The sequence below is a fragment of the Chionomys nivalis genome, chromosome 5 (assembly GCF_950005125.1).
Source record: "Chionomys nivalis chromosome 5, mChiNiv1.1, whole genome shotgun sequence".
NCBI classification, from domain to species: Eukaryota; Metazoa; Chordata; class Mammalia; order Rodentia; family Cricetidae; genus Chionomys; species Chionomys nivalis.
This window is the reverse complement of record NC_080090.1, coordinates 18,621,029-18,641,861: the sequence shown is the minus strand read 5'-3', so window position 1 is coordinate 18,641,861 and position 20,833 is coordinate 18,621,029. Positions and strand designations below refer to the sequence as shown.

At 42.8% G+C, this 20,833-nt stretch overlaps 1 protein-coding gene across 2 annotated transcripts in view; it reads right to left on the bottom strand.

Annotated features, from left to right (window-relative positions):
• The window catches only part of Pld5 (phospholipase D family member 5), a 325,180-nt gene that overhangs the window by 127,003 nt on the left and 177,344 nt on the right, over positions 1-20,833 (bottom strand). For both annotated transcript variants that reach the window (XM_057770618.1, XM_057770619.1), the window contains one exon: positions 13,363-13,531. In XM_057770618.1, the coding sequence (XP_057626601.1) occupies positions 13,363-13,531 (169 nt within the window). The remainder of the gene's footprint in view (positions 1-13,362; positions 13,532-20,833) is intronic.

Below are 20,833 nucleotides of genomic sequence, written 5' to 3'. Positions count from 1 at the left end.
ATATATGGATCTATTTTCATTCTTCTACAGATTGACTTCCAGTTTTGCCAGCACAATTTGTTGAAGATGCTCTCTTTTTTCCATTGTATACTTTTAGCTCCTTTATCGAAAATCAGGTGTTCATAGGTTTGTGGGCTAAAGTCAGGGTCTTCTATTCTATTCCATTGGTCGACTTCTCTGTTTTTATGCCAGTACCAAGCCGTTTTCAGTACTGTAGCTCTGTAATAGAGTTTGAAGTCAGGGATGGTAATGCCTCCAGACAATCCTTTATTGTATAAGATTGTTTTGGCTATCCTGGGTTTTTTGTTTTTCCATATAAAGTTGATTATTGTCTTCTCCAGATCTGTGAAGAATTTTGATGGGATTTTGATGGGGATTGCGTTGAATCTATAGATTGCTTTTGGTAGAATTGCCATTTTTACTATGTTGATCCTCCCAATCCAAGAGCAAGGGAGGTCCTTCCATTTTCTGGTGTCCTCTTCAATTTCTTTCTTCAAAGACTTAAAGTTCTTGCCAAATAGATCTTTCACTTCCTTGGTCAGAGTTACCCCAAGGTATTTTATGCTATTTGTGGCTATCGTGAAAGGTGATGCTTCTCTGATTTCCCTCTCTGCTTCCTTATCCTTAGTGTATAGGAAGGCAACTGATTTTTTGGAGTTGATTTTGTATCCTGCCACATTACCAAAGGTGTTTATCAGCTGTAGGAGTTCTTTGGTAGAGTTTTTGGGGTCGGTTATGTATACTATCATATCATCTGCAAATAATGAAAGCTTAACTTCTTCCTTTCCAATACGGATCCCCTTGATCCCCTTATGTTGTCTTATAGCTATTGCTAGAACTTCAAGCACTATATTGAAGAGGTATGGAGAGAGTGGACATCCTTGTCGTGTTCCTGATTTTAGTGGGATGGCTTTGAGTTTTTCTCCATTTAATTTAATGTTAGCTGTCGGCTTGCTGTAAATAGCTTTTATTATATTTAGGTATGCCCCTTGTATGCCTAATCTCTCCAAGACCTTTATCATAAAGGAGTGTTGAATTTTGTCGAATGCTTTTTCAGCATCTAATGAAATGATCATATGGTTTTTTTCTTTCAGTTTATTTATATGGTTGATTACATTGATAGATTTGCGTATGTTGAACCAGCCCTGCATCTCTGGAATGAAGCCTACTTGATCATAATGGATAACTTTTCTAATGTGTTCTTGGATTCGGTTTGCCAGTATTTTATTGAGAATTTTTGCGTCGATGTTCATGAGTGAGATAGGCCTGTAATTCTCTTTCTTGGTTGGGTCTTTGTGTGGTTTTGGTATCAGGGTAACTGTAGCTTCATAAAAGGAATTTGGCAATGACTCTTCTGTTTCTATATTGTGAAATACATTAAGAAGTATAGGTATTAGCTCTTCTTGGAAGTTCTGGTAGAATTCTGCATTGAAACCATCTGGCCCTGGGCTTTTTTTGGAAGGGAGATTTTTGATAACTGTTTCTAATTCTTCGCGACTAACAGGTCTATTTAGATCGTTCACCTGGTCTTGGTTTAGGTTTGGTATATGGTACTTATCTAAAAAAGTGTCCATTTCTTTTGCATTTTCCAGTTTTGTGGCATACAGGCTTTTGTAGTAAGATCTAATGATTCTCTGAATTTCCTCTGTGTCTGTGGTTATGTCCCCCTTTTCATTTCTGATCTTATTTATTTGCGTGTTCTCTCTCTGTCGTTTAATTAGTTTGGATAGGGGTTTGTCAATCTTGTTGATTTTCTCCAAGAACCAACTTTTTGTTTCATTGATTCTTTGGACTGTTTTCTGTGTTTCTATTTTGTTGATTTCTGCCCTCAGTTTGATTATTTCCAGTCTTCTACACCTCCTGGGTGCGTCTGCTTCTTTTTTTTCTAGAGCTTTCAGGTGTGCTGTTAAGTCCCCAATGTATGCTTTCTCCGTTTTCTTTAAGTGGGCACTTAGTGCTATGAACTTTCCTCTTAGCACTGCTTTCATCGTGTCCCATAGGTTTGAGTATGTTGTCTCTTTGTTTTCATTAAATTCAAGGAAGACTTTAATTTCTTTCTTAATTTCTTCCTTGACCCAGGTGTGGTTCAGTAGTTGACTGTTCAGTTTCCATGAGTTTGCCAGCTTTCTGGGGGTAGCTTTGTTGGTGGCTTCTAACTTTAATCCGTGGTGATCTGATAAGACACAGGTGGACACTGATATTTTTTTGTATCTGTGGAGGTTTCCTTTGTTTCCAAGTATGTGGTCAATTTTCGAGAAGGTTCCATGAGCTGCAGAGAAGAAGGTGTATTCTTTCCTATTTGGGTGGAGTGTTCTATAGATGTCTGTTAAGTCCAATTGATTCATTACCTCCAACAATTCTCTTAATTCTCTATTAGTTTTCTGTCTGATTGACCTGTCCATTGGTGAGAGAGGTGTGTTGAAGTCTCCTACTACTAGTGTGTGTGATTTGATGTCTGCCTTGAGTTTTAGCAATATTTCTTTTACATAAGTGGGTGCTTTTATATTAGGGGCATAGATATTCAGGATTGAGACTTCATCCTGCTGAATCGTTCCTGTTATGAGTATAAAGTGTCCCTCTCGATCTCTTCTGATTGATTTTAGTTTGAAGTCAGTTTTGTTAGAAATTAGTATGGCCACACCTGCTTTTTTCTTAGGACCATTTGCTTGAAAAACCTTTTCCCAACCCTTTACTCTGAGTAGATGCCTGTCTTTGTGGTTGAGATGAGTTTCTTGCAAACAGCAGACTGTTGGATCCTGTTTTCGTATCCAATCTCTTAGCCTGTGCCTTTTTATTGGTGAATTGAGACCATTAATATTAAGTGATATTAATGACCAGTGGTTGTTAACTCCGGTTATTCTTACTGCTTTTGGTAGAAGAGTTTGTGTGTCTCCCTTCTTTGAGTTGTGCTGTTGAAGGGTCGCTAGATGCCTGGGTTATTGTAGGCAGTGTTGGCAATGTTGGATTCCTTGGGTTGTGATTTTCCTTCTATTACTTTCTGTAGGGCTGGATTTGTGGCAACGTATTGTTTAAATTTGTTCTTATCCTGGAATGTCTTGTTTTCTCCATTGATAGTGAACGATAGCTTGGCTGGGTATAGTAGTTTGGGTTTGCATCCATGGTCTCTTAGTTTCTGTAGTACCTCTATCCAGGACCTTCTGGCTTTCATGGTTTCCATAGAGAAGTCAGGTGTAAGTCTGATCGGTTTACCTTTATAAGTTACTTGGCCTTTTTCCTTTGCAGCTCTTAATATTCTTTCTTTAATCTGTATATTTTGTGTTTTGATTATTATATGGCGAGGGGACGTTTTTTTTTGATCCAGTCTGTTTGGTGTTCTGTATGCTTCTTGAATATTCAAAGGAATATCTTTCTTTATGTTGGGGAAGTTTTCTTCCATAATTTTGTTAAAAATGTTTTCTGGACCTTTGAGCTGTGCCTCTTCTCCTTCTTCTATCCCTATTATTCTTAGGTTTGGTCTTTTTATTGTGTCCCATATTTCCTGAATGTTTTGTGATGAGAATTTGTTGGTTTTGGTGTTTTCTTTGATCAGTCCGTTTATTTTCTCTATGTTGTCTTCAGAATCTGAGATTCTTTCTTCTATCTCTTGTATTCTATTGATTATGCTTGTTTCTGTAGTCTCTGATCGTTGACCTATATTTGCCATATCCAGCTGGTCCTCAGTTTGTGTTTTCTTCCTTGCTTCCATTTCAGTTTTCAATTCTTGGACTGTTTCCATTACCTGTTTGATCGTTTTTTCTTGGCTTCCCAGGGTATCATTTACGTATTTACTCATTTCTTCAAACTTTTTGTTATACTTCTCATCCATTTCTATGAGGGCGTTTTTTACATGTTGTTTAAGGGACTCTATTGCTTTCAAAAAGTCAGTTTTTTCCTCTTCTCCTGTGATAGGGTGTTCAAGTCCTTGTGTTGTAAGATCATTGGGTTCTGGTGTTTTCATGTTGTTTTTCAGATTGTTGGGTGAATTCTTGCCTTGACGTCTGCCCATCTCCTCTTACCGATGCTATCTATTGGGTTTGATTTAATTGTAGCGGGGCAATCTGTTCTCAGTGCAGGCTTCCCTGTTTCTTGCCCGCACTATCCTGTATCCAGTGCCTCCGCCGCCCGGGCCTGCCTGCCGGTGCCTCCGCCGCCCGGAATTGTCTGTGCGCCGGTGTTTCCGCCGCCTAGGCCTGCCTGCCGGTGCCTACGCCACCTGGGCCTGCCTATGCGCCAGTGCTTCCGCCGCCTAGGCCTGCCTGCCGGGCCTGACTGCCGGTGCCTCCGCCACCCGGGCCTGCCTGCACGCCGGTGCCTCTGCCGCCAGGACTTGCCTGCGTGCTGGTGCCTCCGCCGCCCGGGCCTGTCTGTGCGCCGGTGCTTCCGCTGCCTAGGCCTGCCTGCCGGGCCTGACTGCCGATGCCTCCGCCACCCGGGCCTGCCTGCACGCCGGTGCCTCTGCCGCCAGGACTTGCCTGCGTGCTGGTGCCTCCGCTGCCCGGGCCTGCCTGCGCGCCGTTGCTTCCGCCGCCTAGGCCTGCCTGCCGGTGCCTCCGCCGGCCGGAACTGTCTGTGCGCCGGTGCTTCCGCCGCCTAAGCCTGCCTGCCGGTGCCTCCGCCACCTGGGCCTGCCTGCGCGCCGGTGCTTCCGCCGCCTAGGCCTGCCTGCCGGGCCTGACTGCCGGTGCCTCCGCCACCCGGGCCTGCCTGCACGCCGGTGCCTCTGCCGCCCAGACTTGCCTGCGTGCTGGTGCCTCCGCTGCCCGGGCCTGCCTGCGCGCCGTTGCTTCCGCCGCCTAGGCCTGCCTGCCGGTGCCTCCGCCACCTGGGCCTGCCTGCGCGCAGGTGCTTCCGCTGCCTAGGCCTGCCTGCCGGGCCTGACTGTCGGTGCCTCCACCACCCGGGCCTGCCTGCACGCCGGTGCCTCTGCCGCCCGGACTTGCCTGCGTGCTGGTGCCTCCGCCGCCCGGGCCTGTCTGTGCGCCGGTGCTTCCGCTGTCTAGGCCTGCCTGCCGGGCCTGACTGCCGATGCCTCCGCCACCCGGGCCTGCCTGCACGCCGGTCAAGATTAGTTTTCACTTGATCCAGAGAATTAGGAAGAATGCCTTTGGGACCATGATTTATTGACTTCTACATCGCTGGCTTTGGGAGAAATCACACAGGTTAAAGACCTGCCAAGAATGTTATTTATGCATTTGTATCAGAATAATGATCTTCCTTGGAAATTACTGGAATACAAGCTAGAGCATAATCATAACGAGTCAACAGATGGAGAGAGAGGAGCGTGGAGAAGCAAGAGAAAGTATCCGGAAAGAATAGACTGGGGAAGGGCGGAATCCACAGGGGTTTGAGAACCGCTGAGCAGCAAAGGACAAAGGCAGGCCTTTCTGGGTGTATGCTCTCACAGCTTCTTGGGTGACTGTTTTCCTAATCCTGCGAAGTGATAGGTTTGGGGGTCTCCCCTGTTGTCTTTTAGGTTTTACTACTGTGTATTTGGTTTCGTATTTCCAGCAAACAGCACAGTTCCTCCATGAAAGTCTGCTCAATAAAGGCACATTTGAAACGCATTTGCTGTCACATGTTTAAATGGGAGCATGCTGACATAAGCAAGCACTTGCTCAGTGTTGATGGTGTGGGGCTGGGGAAAGATGCTGTTTTGAAGCCAGAGCCACTCTTCCTCGTAGGCTACGCTGGCTTATGCTGACACTGTACCAGGACTCTGCTGAAATCGTGTTTGGTCTGGAGTTGACAGTTAGTTCTCAGGAAGGATTTATGGTCTGATGTGAACCCACAGCTCCCTGCTGTGGCCATATGCTAGCCAATCAAGATACAGGGATAAATACCACCCCGGCTCCAGAGTCCAGGAATCCATGGGTTACTTAAGTGGTTACAAAAACAAAACAAACCAACAAACAAAAACCAAAACCAAACAAACAACAAAAGAGTTGCTGTCTAGTCACTGAGAGAACACTTGTGATACACAGGCAAAAATCAGGCTGACAAGCCAGGTGGGGAAGGGACCAGCCTGGGCTGTCTTAAAACATGAAAATCAGATCATGTTTATTAGACTGGCGCATTTCCCTTCAGCAGTTCTCAATCTTGGTTGACCAGTGGACTCCTCTAGCCAATTTTAACTTGGCCTCTTTCCAAGTGGTATGATGTAAAGTGCCCTGGGGTGGGAATGGAGGAGCTCACCTAGCTATTTTTACAGCCCCCAGGTTCTTCTGGGCAGTCATGGTTGTGAACTGCCACATGGGGTCAGGGGACTAGGGATCTACAGAGGGAAAAAGCAAACATGTATCATTCTCCCATCTTCGTCTAAACCGGAGGACAATGTAAATGTGTATTCCAGGTATGACCTTGGCCTCCTCTCATATTGGCTAAAATCTGTGTGGGCAACCAGATATTTTTTCTGTTTTACAACAATTCAGAGTTGGGGGTCCACTAAGCTTAAGGTTCCATATGTAAAAAATAGAAGTAGTGTCTTTTTAAGCTCTGTTTCATTGTTTCATAAGTATTAAATCAAACTCACAAAGCAATATGAGGCAGGCATTATCATAAATGTCTTACAGATGAGGAAATAAGAATCAAAGGAGTTATGACATTGTTAAGTGTGGTCACACCTATCAAACCAGTAGGCATATTAAATACATCAAATGCCAAATCCTATAGCTATGGTATGAGGAAGGTCCCCCATGGCTCCCTGCAGTAAGTGACATATACCATAGAGAAAAGACTGTGGTTATATTAATCATTCTTTTCATATTAAAACAGAATATAAAGGCAAATAGCTTTGTTTATATGGCTTTTACTTTTGGAGCGTCTATGAACAATGGTTCCCCAACTTTGGGCCCCGACTGAGGCAGCGCCTCAGAGTGTTAACGCATGTCTGAAAAGACACTCTCCATATGAGCCATGAGTCAGAATAAGAGGAAAACACTTGCATCTCACAATTCTCTCTGAGGGCTAGGACACACCCTCAGTGAGCTAAGGACTTCCCACTAGCCTCTCATACTGCAAAGGTTCTGTTGCTTTCTAATGGTCCCCAGGGCTTGAGACTGTCACTATGACCATATAGATAGGGCCTGAAGGGCACTGGGTTCAGTGAAACAAGCCCATCACAGAAATAAGAGCATCAATGGTCTCCCTCAAAAGCAGAGTCTAAGAAAACAGACCCCATAGAAGTTGAGAATACAAAGAGTGGTTACCAGGGAATAGAGGGAGAATAGGGTTGGTGGAGTAGGGGGAAGGGGACCGATGGGCCCAATAAGTATGATTCCATTGTGAGGCAAGAGTAACAAGTTCTATTGTTCTGTGTCTCACAGGATAAATATAATTAACACTAACGCTTTAATTACCTCAATATAGCTAGAGGAATTTGGATATATTTGCCATCAAGAAATGACAGAAGAAATGAATGTGCTAATTGCTCTGAGCTGATCATTACTTCACATATATCAATCCATACATCATCCTGTGTCCCATAAATATGTACAAATATGTGCCACTCAAAAACCCTAAATATAAGAGAAAATAAATCTATAACCTCTAACACCACTAAAAGGTAGAATCCTTCTGGGTTCCAGAAATACTTATTACAAAGTAGATCCTGACTGTGTATACAAGGGGTTGATGAGAAATCACAAGACTTGAAGAAGGAATGGAGACCAACTAAGGACAGTAGGGACAGACATGAGGGGCTTAGATAACCATTGATGGTGGAAAATTGAGGAGATGGAAGCAGGGAACAGGGGTTCATATACCCACAGATGATGCAACTAGAAGGGGGCATTATGGTCTAATATAAAAAGCAATTACAATATAAAATGTCAGCATTACTTATGAATAAATCATAGGTTGGTTATGAAACAAGTTTGCCAAGGAAAAACTTTACAAGTTAGAGGAAGTGAAGACTCTCAGCCATTGGCTAAGCCACAGCGGGAGATAGCTGGAACATCACTACTGTCAGGAAGAAATGGGTGACCTCAATGGACATAGCCTCATGGGCAGGACAGCAGGGTACATTCTACCTGTGCCATGTAGCATGGGCTGGCCTCCAGTCCTCCATCCTCCTGTTCATTGAGATTATAGGCATGTGCCACCAAGCCTGGTTTGTTTTCATTTTGATCTCAGCAAACATAGACTGAGGTTGGAGATTATTTTCTAATAAAATCGCACTTTTCCGAGATCAAATGCCTCAAAAATATTACCATAAAAGGTATAAAAACTTTATGTGAAGGGTAATTTTCTATCAACTTGATACAAGCTACCTTAACTGAAAAAACCTTAACTAAGAAAATATCCCCACCAGATCAGCCTGTGGACAAACCTTTGGGGGCATCTTTTCTTCTTGATTGATGACTGATGTAGAAGGACACAGCTCACTGTAGGAGGAACCACCTCTGGGAATGCATTCCGGGGTTGTATGCTAAAGTAGGCTGTGCAAATCATGGGGATCAAACCTGTAAACAGTTTTCCTTTATGGTTTTTATTTCAGTCCCTGCCTCCCAGTTCCTCCCTGGAGTTCCTGTCCTGTCTTTCTTCAATAATGGGCTATGATGTGAAATTATTAACTGAAATAAACCTTATCATCCATACTCCCCCAAAAGAAAACAAAACAAAATTAAAAAAACTTCACCAGATAATGAGCGAGGAAGCAACAGAAGGTAAAACATAAGAAAACATAAGCTTATAGAATTCTTAGAAAGGGCTTTTGGGTACACCTTAATACTTAATTTCTCTAGGATCATGAAGTATAGGCTCAATGTCCTTTGTTTATGGCTAGAACCATCTGAATGTGATTGACAATTGGGGCAGACTGAGGGGCCAAAAATAATGGCACTAGAATTTGTATCTACTGAATGTACTGGCTTTTTGGGATCCTAGTCTATTTGGATGCATACCTTTCTAAGCCTAGATGTAGTGAGGAGGGCCTTGGACTTCCCACAGGGCAGGATGCCTTGCCCTCTCTTAGGACTGGAGGGGGGTTGGGGGAGAGTATGTGGGGAAGTGGGAGGGAAGTGAGAGGAGGGGAGGAAGTGGGAATTTTGATTGGTATTATTTATAAAGTAATAAAAAAAGAAAAAAGATAAAAGGCTTTTGGGGGTGTTGATGGGGGTGTATGTTTCAGATATTTACCAAAACTGAGGTGGACTCTGACCTCAGGCATAGGGAAGGTTTTCTTCAATGAGTGAGTTAATCAAAGCCTAATGAGCAGATGGGAGAAAAGATTCTCTCTCTCTCTCTCTCTCTCTCTCTCTCTCTCTCTCTCTCTCTCTCGTGTGTGTGTGTGTGTGTGTGTGTGTGTGTGTGTGTGTGAGACAGCTTATCTAATCCTCATCTCCCTTGGGTCTCGCTGATATAATCACCCGGTTTTTACCAGAGTGAAGCCTCTAACTCATTCCTGGTTAACGTATTAAACTGGCTGGGACGAGACCATTGGTGCATGCACAGATGGACGAGTGCATATGATGATATTTATGACAGCAATGAGCATACACAGGCTCTAACTTAATCTACATTATCTGTTATCACCCTAGCTTTGATGCTGAGAAAATGGAGGCCCGGCCAGTCCTGTATCCTGGTCAACACCACACAGCTGCAAAGTAGGCAAATCTTACAGGCTTTCTGAGCTCTGCTAACCATTTAATGTGTAGAGACAGGATCGAGCTGTGCTTTGCAAACGCCCTTCTGGATCATTGAGCTCTCTTATTCCTCATTAACTCCACCAAATCCTGTGTAATTTAAAAACAATCCAAATTTTCCAAAATCAAACAATTTCAATGTATCATCAGTTGGCAATCATGCCAATTGGGAGCTCTCTGGGACGCCAGCATCTAATTGATTTCGCATAAATACATCTCTTCAACATTCCATTGTCTCAGCTCATTAATTATTTCATTTGGTGCTTCACAGTGAAGACAGAAAGAACTGGTACTCTCACTGCATGGGTTAGATAGAACAACTACTGATCAGCTTCCAGCAGTCACACGGCCTGGGTTTCCCCCCCCAAAATTTTGATTTCATAAAATCCTACCATTTAATCTCATAAATTAGCAATCAAAATGCCCTGTAAATTTTAATATCGTATTGGCTAAAGTCATCATCCTGACAGAAAGAAAGACATTCTCTTTTCCTGACCAAGCATTTTCACTAATTGTAAGGTTTCCATGGCACTGTAGGCTCCGCTAGCCCTCAACTGGGCCTTCATGCAGTGAAAAGCACAGAAGGCAACAGACACAAAGGTTAATGACCCGAGGGAGATATAGGGAGGACAAAATGGGGGTTTTAGAGTGGGAATCAAAACAGAATCTTTGGAGCTTGGAGACAGCTCTGTGGGTGCTTTTGGTTAAATGTGATGACCTATGCTCAACCCCCAGGACTCACAAGAAAATCTGGGCATGGTGGAACCCATTGTAATGCCAGTGCTGGGGAAGCAGACAAAAGCAGATCCCTGGGGCTCACTGGCCCAACAGTCCAGCCTACTCATCATTGAGGTGACCCATTCAGAGACCCTGTTTTCATAAACAAGGTATACAGATTCCAAGGAATGATGCCTGAGGTTGACCTCTGGTCTTTCACAGACAAACACACATATATACATGCACCCTTACACACATACACATACATACACACACACACAGAGAGAGAGAGAGAGAGAGAGAGAGAGAGAGAGAGAGCATAACCCTTTGGAGACAGATATATAATGCATTTTTAACCAATCCCAATTTCCAAGCAATATTTTTGTAAAGCCTACATTCATCACTCTTGCTAATAACAGCCATCATTCATTCTACAAGCTCATCTCTCATCTAGAGGAGACACAGCTCCAAGAGACCATGTTTATTTGTGTCTGTCTGCTGCTAAGCTGGGTGCCTGCCACTGTCTACAGTTCCTCAGTGTATTTTGCTTACAGCTGCATTGTAATAAATAGAGAGGTGCTTTGGGTTATACGTCCTGTTCATCTCGCTGCTGTTTATGGTCCCCTTGGGCACTTTGCAGGCTCTGTTAGTTTAGAAATAACTCTCATGTTTGGCTATTCTCCATTAAGTAAAAGATAGTTTCTTTAAAAGAGAGAAAAGAAGGCAGAAGATGTGGCTCAGCTGGTAGAGTGCTTGCCTAGCATGCTTGAGGCCCTGGGTTCAATCCACAGCACTGAGTAGATGGTTTATGGCAGCAATTCCATCACTTGAAGGGTGAAGGCAAGAGGATCAGATGTTCAGGATCGCACAATAGGTTTGAAGGGAGCCTAAGCTATACAAAACTCTCTCCCAAAAAACCAAAGTAAACAAAATCCATCATCATCACAAAGAACATACAGGAAACTTGGTCTGTGTCTTATGAGAAAGAATATGAACTGAGAATGTGGTTATTCCACAGGAGAATACTTTCGAGGCATGCACGAGGCCCCGGGCTCCATTCCCAGCACAACACAGCTTTTGAGCTGAGCAGGTTGGGGGACTACTTGTTGTAGCTTGTCATGGTGGCACATGACTTGAATTCCAGCATTTGGTACGCAGAGGCAGGGGGACCTCAGGGAATTCAAGGGCAGTCTGATCTGCAGAGCAAGTTCCAGGGCAGTCAGGGCAACCTAGAGAGACCCTGTCTCTAAACAAACAAACAAACAAACAAAACACAAATGAACACACAAAATAGGCACAACTAGATCCTAGAACACATTTCTGTTTCTAATGTTGTAAAACTCAAGCTATGTGCTATGCTGGATCTGGCCTCACCGTGGACTAATGACAGGTGTGCCCTCCTTTCCTTTTGAACACAAGTGCCCATGATCACCATCACCTCATTCCTGCCTTAACACAGCATGTTGGAGAGTCAGGAGGGCATATGAACAGTCTTTTAAGCCCATATGTTTCCAAAGCAAGAGAAGCTCGCATGCAGGTCCAGGCAGTGAGCCTTTCACGCCATGGGTTCGACTGCATTTCGAGAAATGCAAGAATTTGTATTTTGCATGTGGAAGAGAATGACTTGCTATGGTCAGAAAGTGGTCTGTGGTATATCATTTCCAAAGATAGCAACCAACTGGTCTACTCAGTTCTTGGATGTGTCTCCTCTCATCTTGTGTCTATATGACTTGTTTAAGCCAATGAATGATGGACACAGTAATCTGGAATGCCAGGCTCCAGGTTAACAAGCCTCTGAGCTTCTGTTCTTTTTTCTTATATGGATCCAACCACAATATAGAGAACTCAAGTCCATTTACAGCATTCTAAGAGAGACCAGTGAGCGACCCGCCTCTTCACACATTTCATCCCTCCAGTTGAGATGCTGACTGTATTCCATTCATCCTGGATCCTCTGGTCCCAGTAATCCATCTTCCAGTAACTACATAAATTACTGGCTGTGAAACCCTACCCCAAACCAGAAATAAGTAAATGATCTTTGCTTTTCTAGTCACTAAATTGTGGGTGATAGATTATGCAACAGTAAAATACAAAACACATTATTAAGTGGTTCAAGTAGGGAACACAGTGAACACAACATAATTTAATAAATAAGATTTCAGTATGACCATTGTAATTTTGGTTTGTTTTTACTTATTTTCCGATAACCATTACTTAAAAATAGTCGGAGTGGTATAATTTGATGAATAACAGATTTCAGGACAGCAATATACAGTGATGATAAATTCTGCCAACATGATTTGTATCCCAAGCAACAAAACTAATTTGACCCATGATCCCTGATAAATAAAGGACTTTTAAATATGATCCAATGGTCATAAACATGGATAGGAGTTCAATGCAAACCACCATGGTCTTACCAATTATAAATAAAAAGATATTAAAAATTACAAGGATCTTTTCCATTTTTACTCCAGACTATTTAATTCAGAAATTATCTTTTTCTTATCCACCCAAAAATGACAGAGTTAAAAATACACATTGGTCCTGGGAAGTTTGACTTCATTATTTAAAAAAGTTAACTCAGAGGCCTTGAAGGGGAGTTGTATGACATACTTTGACCAAACAGATATCTCAGCAGGCAGATAGATGTGTAAGCCTACATACTACATGCAGCAGAATTCTAGGCTGTGTGTTGAAAGATGCTAGTTATGTGGGTGGTATCCTCAAACCCATGGTGTTTGGCAGTACTGTACAGACAACCTCTTGCAGACAAAGATGAAACATGATTTTGCCCTAAAAAAAACTGGAGTGCTTATAATAACTGAATGACACATGGTTAGCATTGGAACATCTGTCCAAATGTATAAACACAAAACTATCCATGATCTCTGGGGGAAGGTGGAGTTTGAAAGCTGAGCTGGTCTGGTCGTATGGAGGGTAAAGGCAGCAAGGAGTGTAAAATGCACATAAAACCATCACAGTCATAGAGAATGTGGCTTACCTGACATGCTGATGGGTGGGTGTGGTTAAGGTCCCAATGGGAAGACACTATGTCAACCGATTTTTTGGCCATGTTGAGTAAGTTCATCCAGCCGTGGAAAAGCGGCAGGTGAAACGGGGCATCTTCAGAGTAGTTAAGGCCTTCAGGAATGTTCTCCACAAGGGCGATTCTTAGAAAAGGTTTCGAAAGACAAACAAGCAAAAGCTAGTTAGATTTGAAGCCATTGGTCTCTCTTCACACATGCATACAGAGAAACATGGAGAGTGTTCCTTAAGGTTTCCGATTATATTTTTTCTAGCAATTTATGTTTGTCTACCAAAGGCCTCTCTCATATTCCCTGCCTTAACATGGGGTGTTTTGAAAATTGATACTGTTTCTCCTTAACACTCACTCATATCTCAGAAAAATCTAGTATAGCCACGAGTGTTGTTTTAAATTAACCTTGAAAATAAAAATATACCAAAGTTTCCAATAAAAATATTTTCTTCAGAAAGATATTCCTAATGTTTCTCCTGGAACAATCCAATTTTTTAATAAGATATTACTTCCGGAATCTGTTTGAGAGCATGAATTTTCATATCTGCAGTGTCTTATACAATGATGGATATATATTGGAATTCAATAAATGCAGTGATTATGGCTTAACACTTCTATGGGTGCTCCCAAGCTCAATGAGAAAAACAACACTGAGAAGAAAGTTATAAACTTCCTGGCACAGGCTTCATTGAAGTCAGAGATAAAGAATATGTAAAATGATGGTAATAACCACAGCTTAGACAAATGTCAATCAATAGCAGCAACCAAGCAATCTTTCTACTTTCATATTTTTAATATAATGGGAACATGGCTACCGTGGGCACTTGTGTTTGACATTGCCATTCAAACTACTTTTCCCACTACTGATTTAGATGGCAAATAGACTCGTTTCTGTTGTTTATTTTTGAGATTGCATTTTAATAACTATTTTCCCTTCCCTTTCCTTCCTCCAAACCCTCTCATATAGCTCTCCCCACTCTCCTTCAATTCACAGTCCCCTTTTTCATTGTAATTGCAGACACATAGCATCTTAATGAAAGGATGAATAATTTGTTTCCAGTTTACTAAATGCATATTCTTCTATAAATGAAGAAATCCCCAACCTCATGAAATCATGTGTTAAATGTTTTCAGAACAATGATCTGTCTTATTCACGGTTGAATATTCAGAGACAGGTGCACAGTTGGGGGCTGAGATGGAGCTCAGTGGTTGATCATGTACTTATTGTATATGAGGTCATGGGTTTGATTTGAGCATCACACATACATACATACATACACACACACATGCACACACCCCTTTACCACACAACCAGACTCAATAAATAATTATCAAATGATACTTTTGATCTTTCAATACATAATTCATCATTTCTTAGTAAAATTTTTAACTGCTATTCTTTTTGAGACTCCATTTATCCATATTAAGAAATAAAAGAATGTTGCTAACAAAACAGTCTTGTATAATTGATGAAACTAGAGTATTGGAGCTAGACTGAGGTTTGGGTATGTGGCCTAAGACGTACTCAGTGTTGAAGTGCAACCATTTCACTTCTACCTATGAATTCTCTAATGCTTGTTCATTTCTGAATAGGGAAGGACTGTCAAGTCATACATGGAACATAGAAGTGACTAAAAGTTCTTCTTGCCTCCCAGAAACTTAAGATCTAGTGTCCCAGACACCCTGACTTCAATAGGAGGCACACTGCAGCGAGAGACAAGACATGGGCAAAATGCTTGATTGGAACTTAGGCAGAGAGGAAAACTAATTCTGGTTAGGGACATCTGGAACTGGAGGAGGCTGGACCTGACATGAATCTGAGGCACAGGAGCTGTGCAGAGTAAGTCAGATGAAGATGTTCAGGGGCAAGGGAAAGGTTTGGTGTATCTGGACATTTGTGAGTTGGTGAGCCCAGAAGCAAGTGAGGTAGGAGAGTGTGAGAGCAGAGTAAATTTAAGGACTCTGTCCAATTTCAACTTCTTTTCTAGAAGCTCCCCACAGCCTTAGGTTATTCCCTCCCCACAAACAGAATGGGCACATATCTCCACTCTGCCTTCCGCTTGGCAGCACCACAGGACTCAGATACTGGTCTGAGGTTTTCAACCACAGTTGCACTTTTTCTTCTTCCCCGTTCTTCCCTCTGGACTCTGACACAGCAAGTGCACCCCTCAAGTCCCAATTCCTATACCGGCCATTGAGTGACCATAATAAACCTAATTTCCCATTTAAACATCATTTCTCTTTAGGCTTTCTTATTTCCACAGCATGGGTGACATTTCCTTTTCTTCAGTCCTCATGGTGAATGGTTCTTCCCCTGTCATCCTGCATGTCAGTCTAAAACAATCCCGCTGTGTTCCTGGATGGTGTATGTGTGTGTGTGTGTGTGTGTGTGTGTGTGTGTAAAGCAAGGAACACGCTCCAGGCTTGAACATGGTCCAGGCTTGCATCCCCAGTACAAACTGCACATAAGGTGCCCAAAGAATCTATGTACTTCTTTCACTAAAATCTGAACTGTAAAGATGGGGATTAAGTCAGTTAAAGACAATAAGGAACTTGGAAAGGAGGTAAAATGGGACTTGACATGGTTATGAAGGTAGAAAAGATAAAGAGAAAATCTCCCTAAAGTCTGATGTAAAAGAAATCCCTGTTTTTCTTGTTGGTGGGATGTGAAACAGAGGAGAAGATTCAGAGGGGACCACTGAGGAAGGAAGCCAAGCCAGGCTCAGGAGAAATGAGTGTTTGGGAAGTGTAGATGAGAGAGGGTTAAATGTTATCTACTCCCAAACGCACAGAGGCAGTAGACAGTGGCTGAAGGTAGATATTTAATTCCAATCACGTGTGAAGCCCAGTTATCTGTTAGTAGAAGCTAGACACAGCGGGAATAAATGACTCTAGAGCATAAGCACTTTCAGCTCCCTGACAAACAATGCACACATCTCAAAATTTCCCAACAACGCTAAAGCCTCCCCCATCAAACTGAAGACGCGAACGAAGGTGATAGAGTGATGGTACCACTGTAGACTGTCCCATGCCAAGCCACTCTTTCTACGGTGACAGGTGGCCTCTACTGGGCATATAAATGAGTCAGGATACCTCATCTCCTGTGGAAACCATGGCGTTTTTTTCTTTGAATCTTCAGATAGAATTCAAGGCTAATCTATGGACTTGGATTTTTGACATTTTTATTTTCCTTAATCTTTGATTAAAATTTAGCATTCCCTTCATGTATGAACACAGGGAACAAATCAGAGAAATTTTAGCAGAATCTTTTATTTGGACAGTATTAAGAATTTTCATAACTTTAAATCCCTGCACTGGAAAGCAGAATCAGGTGGACCTATGAGTTCAAGGGCAGAGAGAGCTGTATATCAAGAGCCTGTCTAAATTTTTATTTTATTTATTCATTTTTTATATCTGGGTTCTTTTTTCCTATTTCCCACAAAAGAAGGGCAGAGAGATTGGAAGAGGCAGAGGGAGTGGATTTCTGCAGGAAAACATTGTTGCTGGCTGTGGCAGTGCAGTTATACACAGGAACTCACAAAGACTGGGACTGTGCTCACAAGACCCACACCAGATCAGACCACTCAAAACCCCAGCAGGTGTGAGGGTGGTCTCTGGAGCTCTACCACTAGCTGAAAGAGCCATAGGAAGTTGATGGCCGATGAGAGAACAAGGGTCACTTTTCTTCAGGGATGCAGGTCTTGAGACAGTATTCCCCATGCTCTAGTAAATAATCCCACATCCATGAGCATGCAGAAAACTCTAAATAGCCTTGGTGGGTTCCAAATTAGATGGGAGGGGAGAAGATGATGTTGAAGGAAGAGAGAGAGAAGTTGAAGTTGAAAGAAAATGTGGGTGGGGGATGTGGAGGATTTGAAAAAGAAGAAAAAGGAGTTGGAGGGTGGTGACCTGGATACAAGCACACTATACGCATGCATAAACATTAAATAACTTAAAAATATTTTTTTTGAGAACATGATGTCATGCACATTATGCTTCACAGTGCAAGAATAAGGGGTGTGTGATGAGTGGTCCATCACATTTCACAAGAAAGCACAGCTTTCTAACGTGGTCTGCTGTATTTTCTTCAGTGTTTCCATGTGGAAAGTCCTCAGCCTTCTCTATATCAGAGTTGCTCACAATTGAGACTCCTGGGAAGTTGCTAAGTCTATACCTTTAATAATATGGAGCCTTAGCTGGGTGGTAGTGGTGCACGCCTTTAATCCCAGCATTTGGGAGACAGAGGCAGGCAGATCTCTGTGAGTTCGAAGCCAGTCTGGTCTATAAGAGCTAGTTCCAGGACATGCACCAAAACTACAGAGAAAATCTATCTCAAAAAACCATAATAATAATATAACAACAATATTAATATGGAGCCTTATTTGTCATGGTCAATGGGGAGAAAACAGATATTGTAAATTCAAGAACAATAGACCAGTAAATTTGAGATTAGACCACTATGTTCCATGAACTTCTCAAAGGCAGTTTGTCCTGACAACATGGCAACCTCACATTACTCTCAGGGTAATACAGATATTGAACCTATAGCATTCAGATGTGAAAACAGGGTCACATTTGTATCTCCCATTTAGGAAAAAACAAGCAAATAAACAATAACAAAACAAAAAACAACAAAAAGAAGCTGGTACTAGTCCTGACCTGAGGAAGGGATCATTTGTGACTGAAATGTTCAAGTTTAATTCTCTAAAAACATCGATTTAAACTCAACTACAGATAATTTACATCTGAACAACATTAATAATTTGTGATATCATCTCTAGCACGAGGGTGCTGTGTTCCAGGAAGTAAAGATGCATCCCCACTTGTTAGACTATCCTGGCACCACACCCACAGTGTACGATGTCACAGGGTTAGCCAATAAGGGCCTTTAAGGATGGCAGGCTCTGAAGAACGAGTCAAGCATGTGATGCAGACGGCCACTCCTTTTTCATACCTTAAAGCAGCTCCTGAACAAGTATCAAAGATGACACCTGCAAGGATTCTTAAAGAGTAGTAGAAGGGGGAAAGAAGAGGTGGGGAGGAAGAAGAGGTAGGGAGGAAGGAGAGGTGGGGAGGAAGAAGAGGTGGGGAGGAAGGAGAGGTGGGGAGGAAGGAGAGGTGGGGAGGAAGGAGAGGTGGGGAGGAAGGAGAGGTGGGGAGGAAGGAGAGGTGGGGAGGAAGGAGAGTTGGAGAAGATAAATACTAGTGGGATTGTCACAGAGACACAGCAACTCATGTGAGTATGCAAAAAATGTCATAATGAAACCCAACAAACTTTTAGAGTTAATATACACTAACAAAGGAAAAGAAAAATGAAACATTGAGAGACCATCAATTATCAAAGGAAATCATTTCCTTGCTTAAATAGTATTTGTTTGTTTATCTATTATTTGGTAAGGTGTGTATGTGTGTGCGCACATGTGCATGTATGTGGATGCACCACGTACCACGGTGTGTATGGAGGTCAGAGGACAACCTGAAGGTATCAGCTCTCTCCTTTCACCATTGATGGGCGTTGAGCTTCCCTATCACACCATGTGGGTTCCAGGGACTTAAGTCAGGTCATCAGTCTTTGCAAGCAAGTCCCCTTATCTGCTGAGCCAGCTTGCCAGCTCCAAGGAAAATACTTTCTTACCCCCAAATTCCCTAGATAAGTGAAAATATTATAGGGCCAGAGAAACCAACATATGTGACTTAGGAGGTATTTGGAATAACAGTTTCCTGAGCTTCATGTCGCTTATGTTTTCAAGATGAGAATTTTCAAATTACTATGGGATCCTGTGTTTTGACTGCAGAGTTGGTCCTTGCCATGAACCTCCCATCACACTCATAGACATACTAGACCTAACTAGGTAGAGACTCTGAACAACGGAATGTGGGATATTAAACACTACACATTTATGTCTTTACTGTGGGCTCTGATTCTGCACAGTTTGCTTGGTGTCTAGAGAGTCAGCCCACGCTATCACCCACATGTGCTCCCGGGTTACATTTTAATGCCAGGTATGTGATTTGGCGTCTTATCCAAGTAGAACATCTATGACGATTAGACTTCCCATCATGGGAAGACACACAGCAGGCTTCTTTCTGCACATTTTGATAGAGTATTTCCACAGAACAGTAACTCACCAAGCAGTACCACTTGCAGAACTCAACAAGGAGATTAGACTCATATACAAATCCCAGCTATAAGAAATGAGCCCGCTTCCCTGCTACCATATCCATTTTTCCTCCATCTCAACCATCCCCCAAGCTCTCCCCAACCCTCCACTTCTCCCTTCTCTCTCCCCCTCTCTCTCCCCACCCCACCCCCATGTCCCAACTTCTGCCTGGCAATCTTGTCTGCTTCCAGTTTCCAGGAGGTTCTATATATGTTTTTCTTTGGGTTCACCTTATTACTTAGCTTCTCTAGGATCGCGAACTATAGGCTCAATATTCTTTGTTTATGACTAGAATCCACTAATGAGTGAGTACATACCATATTCATATTTTTGGGTCTGGGTTATCTCACTTGGGATAGTGTTTTCTATTTCCATCCATTTGCATGCAAAATTTAAGATGTCATTGATTTTTACTGCTGAGTTGTACTTCAATGTGTAGATGTGCCATACTTTCTTTATGCATTCTTCCATTGAGGGGCATCTAGGTTGTTTCCACGTTCTGGCTATTACAAATAATGCTGCTAGGACATATCTTAATTAAGGGAGCCATTTTGGACTTGACAAGAGGCTTGACTCTAGAGGGGTTCCCAGGAGTCCACGGGGATGTCCCCAGCTAGGACCCTGGGCAGTGGAGGAGAGGGTGCCTGAACTGGCCTTGTCTCGTATTCAGACTGATGACTATCTTGAATATCACCATAGAACCTTCCTCCAGCGATGGATGGAGATAGAGACAGAGATCCACATCGGAGCCCTGGACTGAGCTCCCAAGGTCCAGTTGAAGAGCAGAAGGAGGGAGAGTATGAGCGAGGAAGTCAGGACCGAGGAGTTGGTTCCACCCACTGAGACAGTGTGCCTGAGCTAGTGGGAGCTCACCAAATCCAGCTGGACCGGGACTGAACGAGCATGGGTTCAAACTGGACCCTCTGAATGTGGCTGACAATTGAGGCAGACTGAGAAGCCAATGATAATGGCACTGGGATTTGTCTCTACTGCATGTACTGGCTTTTTGGGATCCTAGTCTATTTGGATGCACACCTTCCTAAGTCTGGATGGAGTAGGGAGGGCCTTGAACTTCCCACAGGGCAGGATACCCTGCCCTCTCTTAGGACTGGAGGGGGAGGGAGAGAGGGTGAGTGGGAGAGTGGGAAGAGGGAGGAGGACAGAAAGTGGAAATTTTGATTGGTATTATTTATAAAGTAATAATAAAAAAATGAACCCGCTGACAGTGGTGGCATGCTGGTAGTCCCTGAAAACCAGAGCAAGAGGCAGATGGG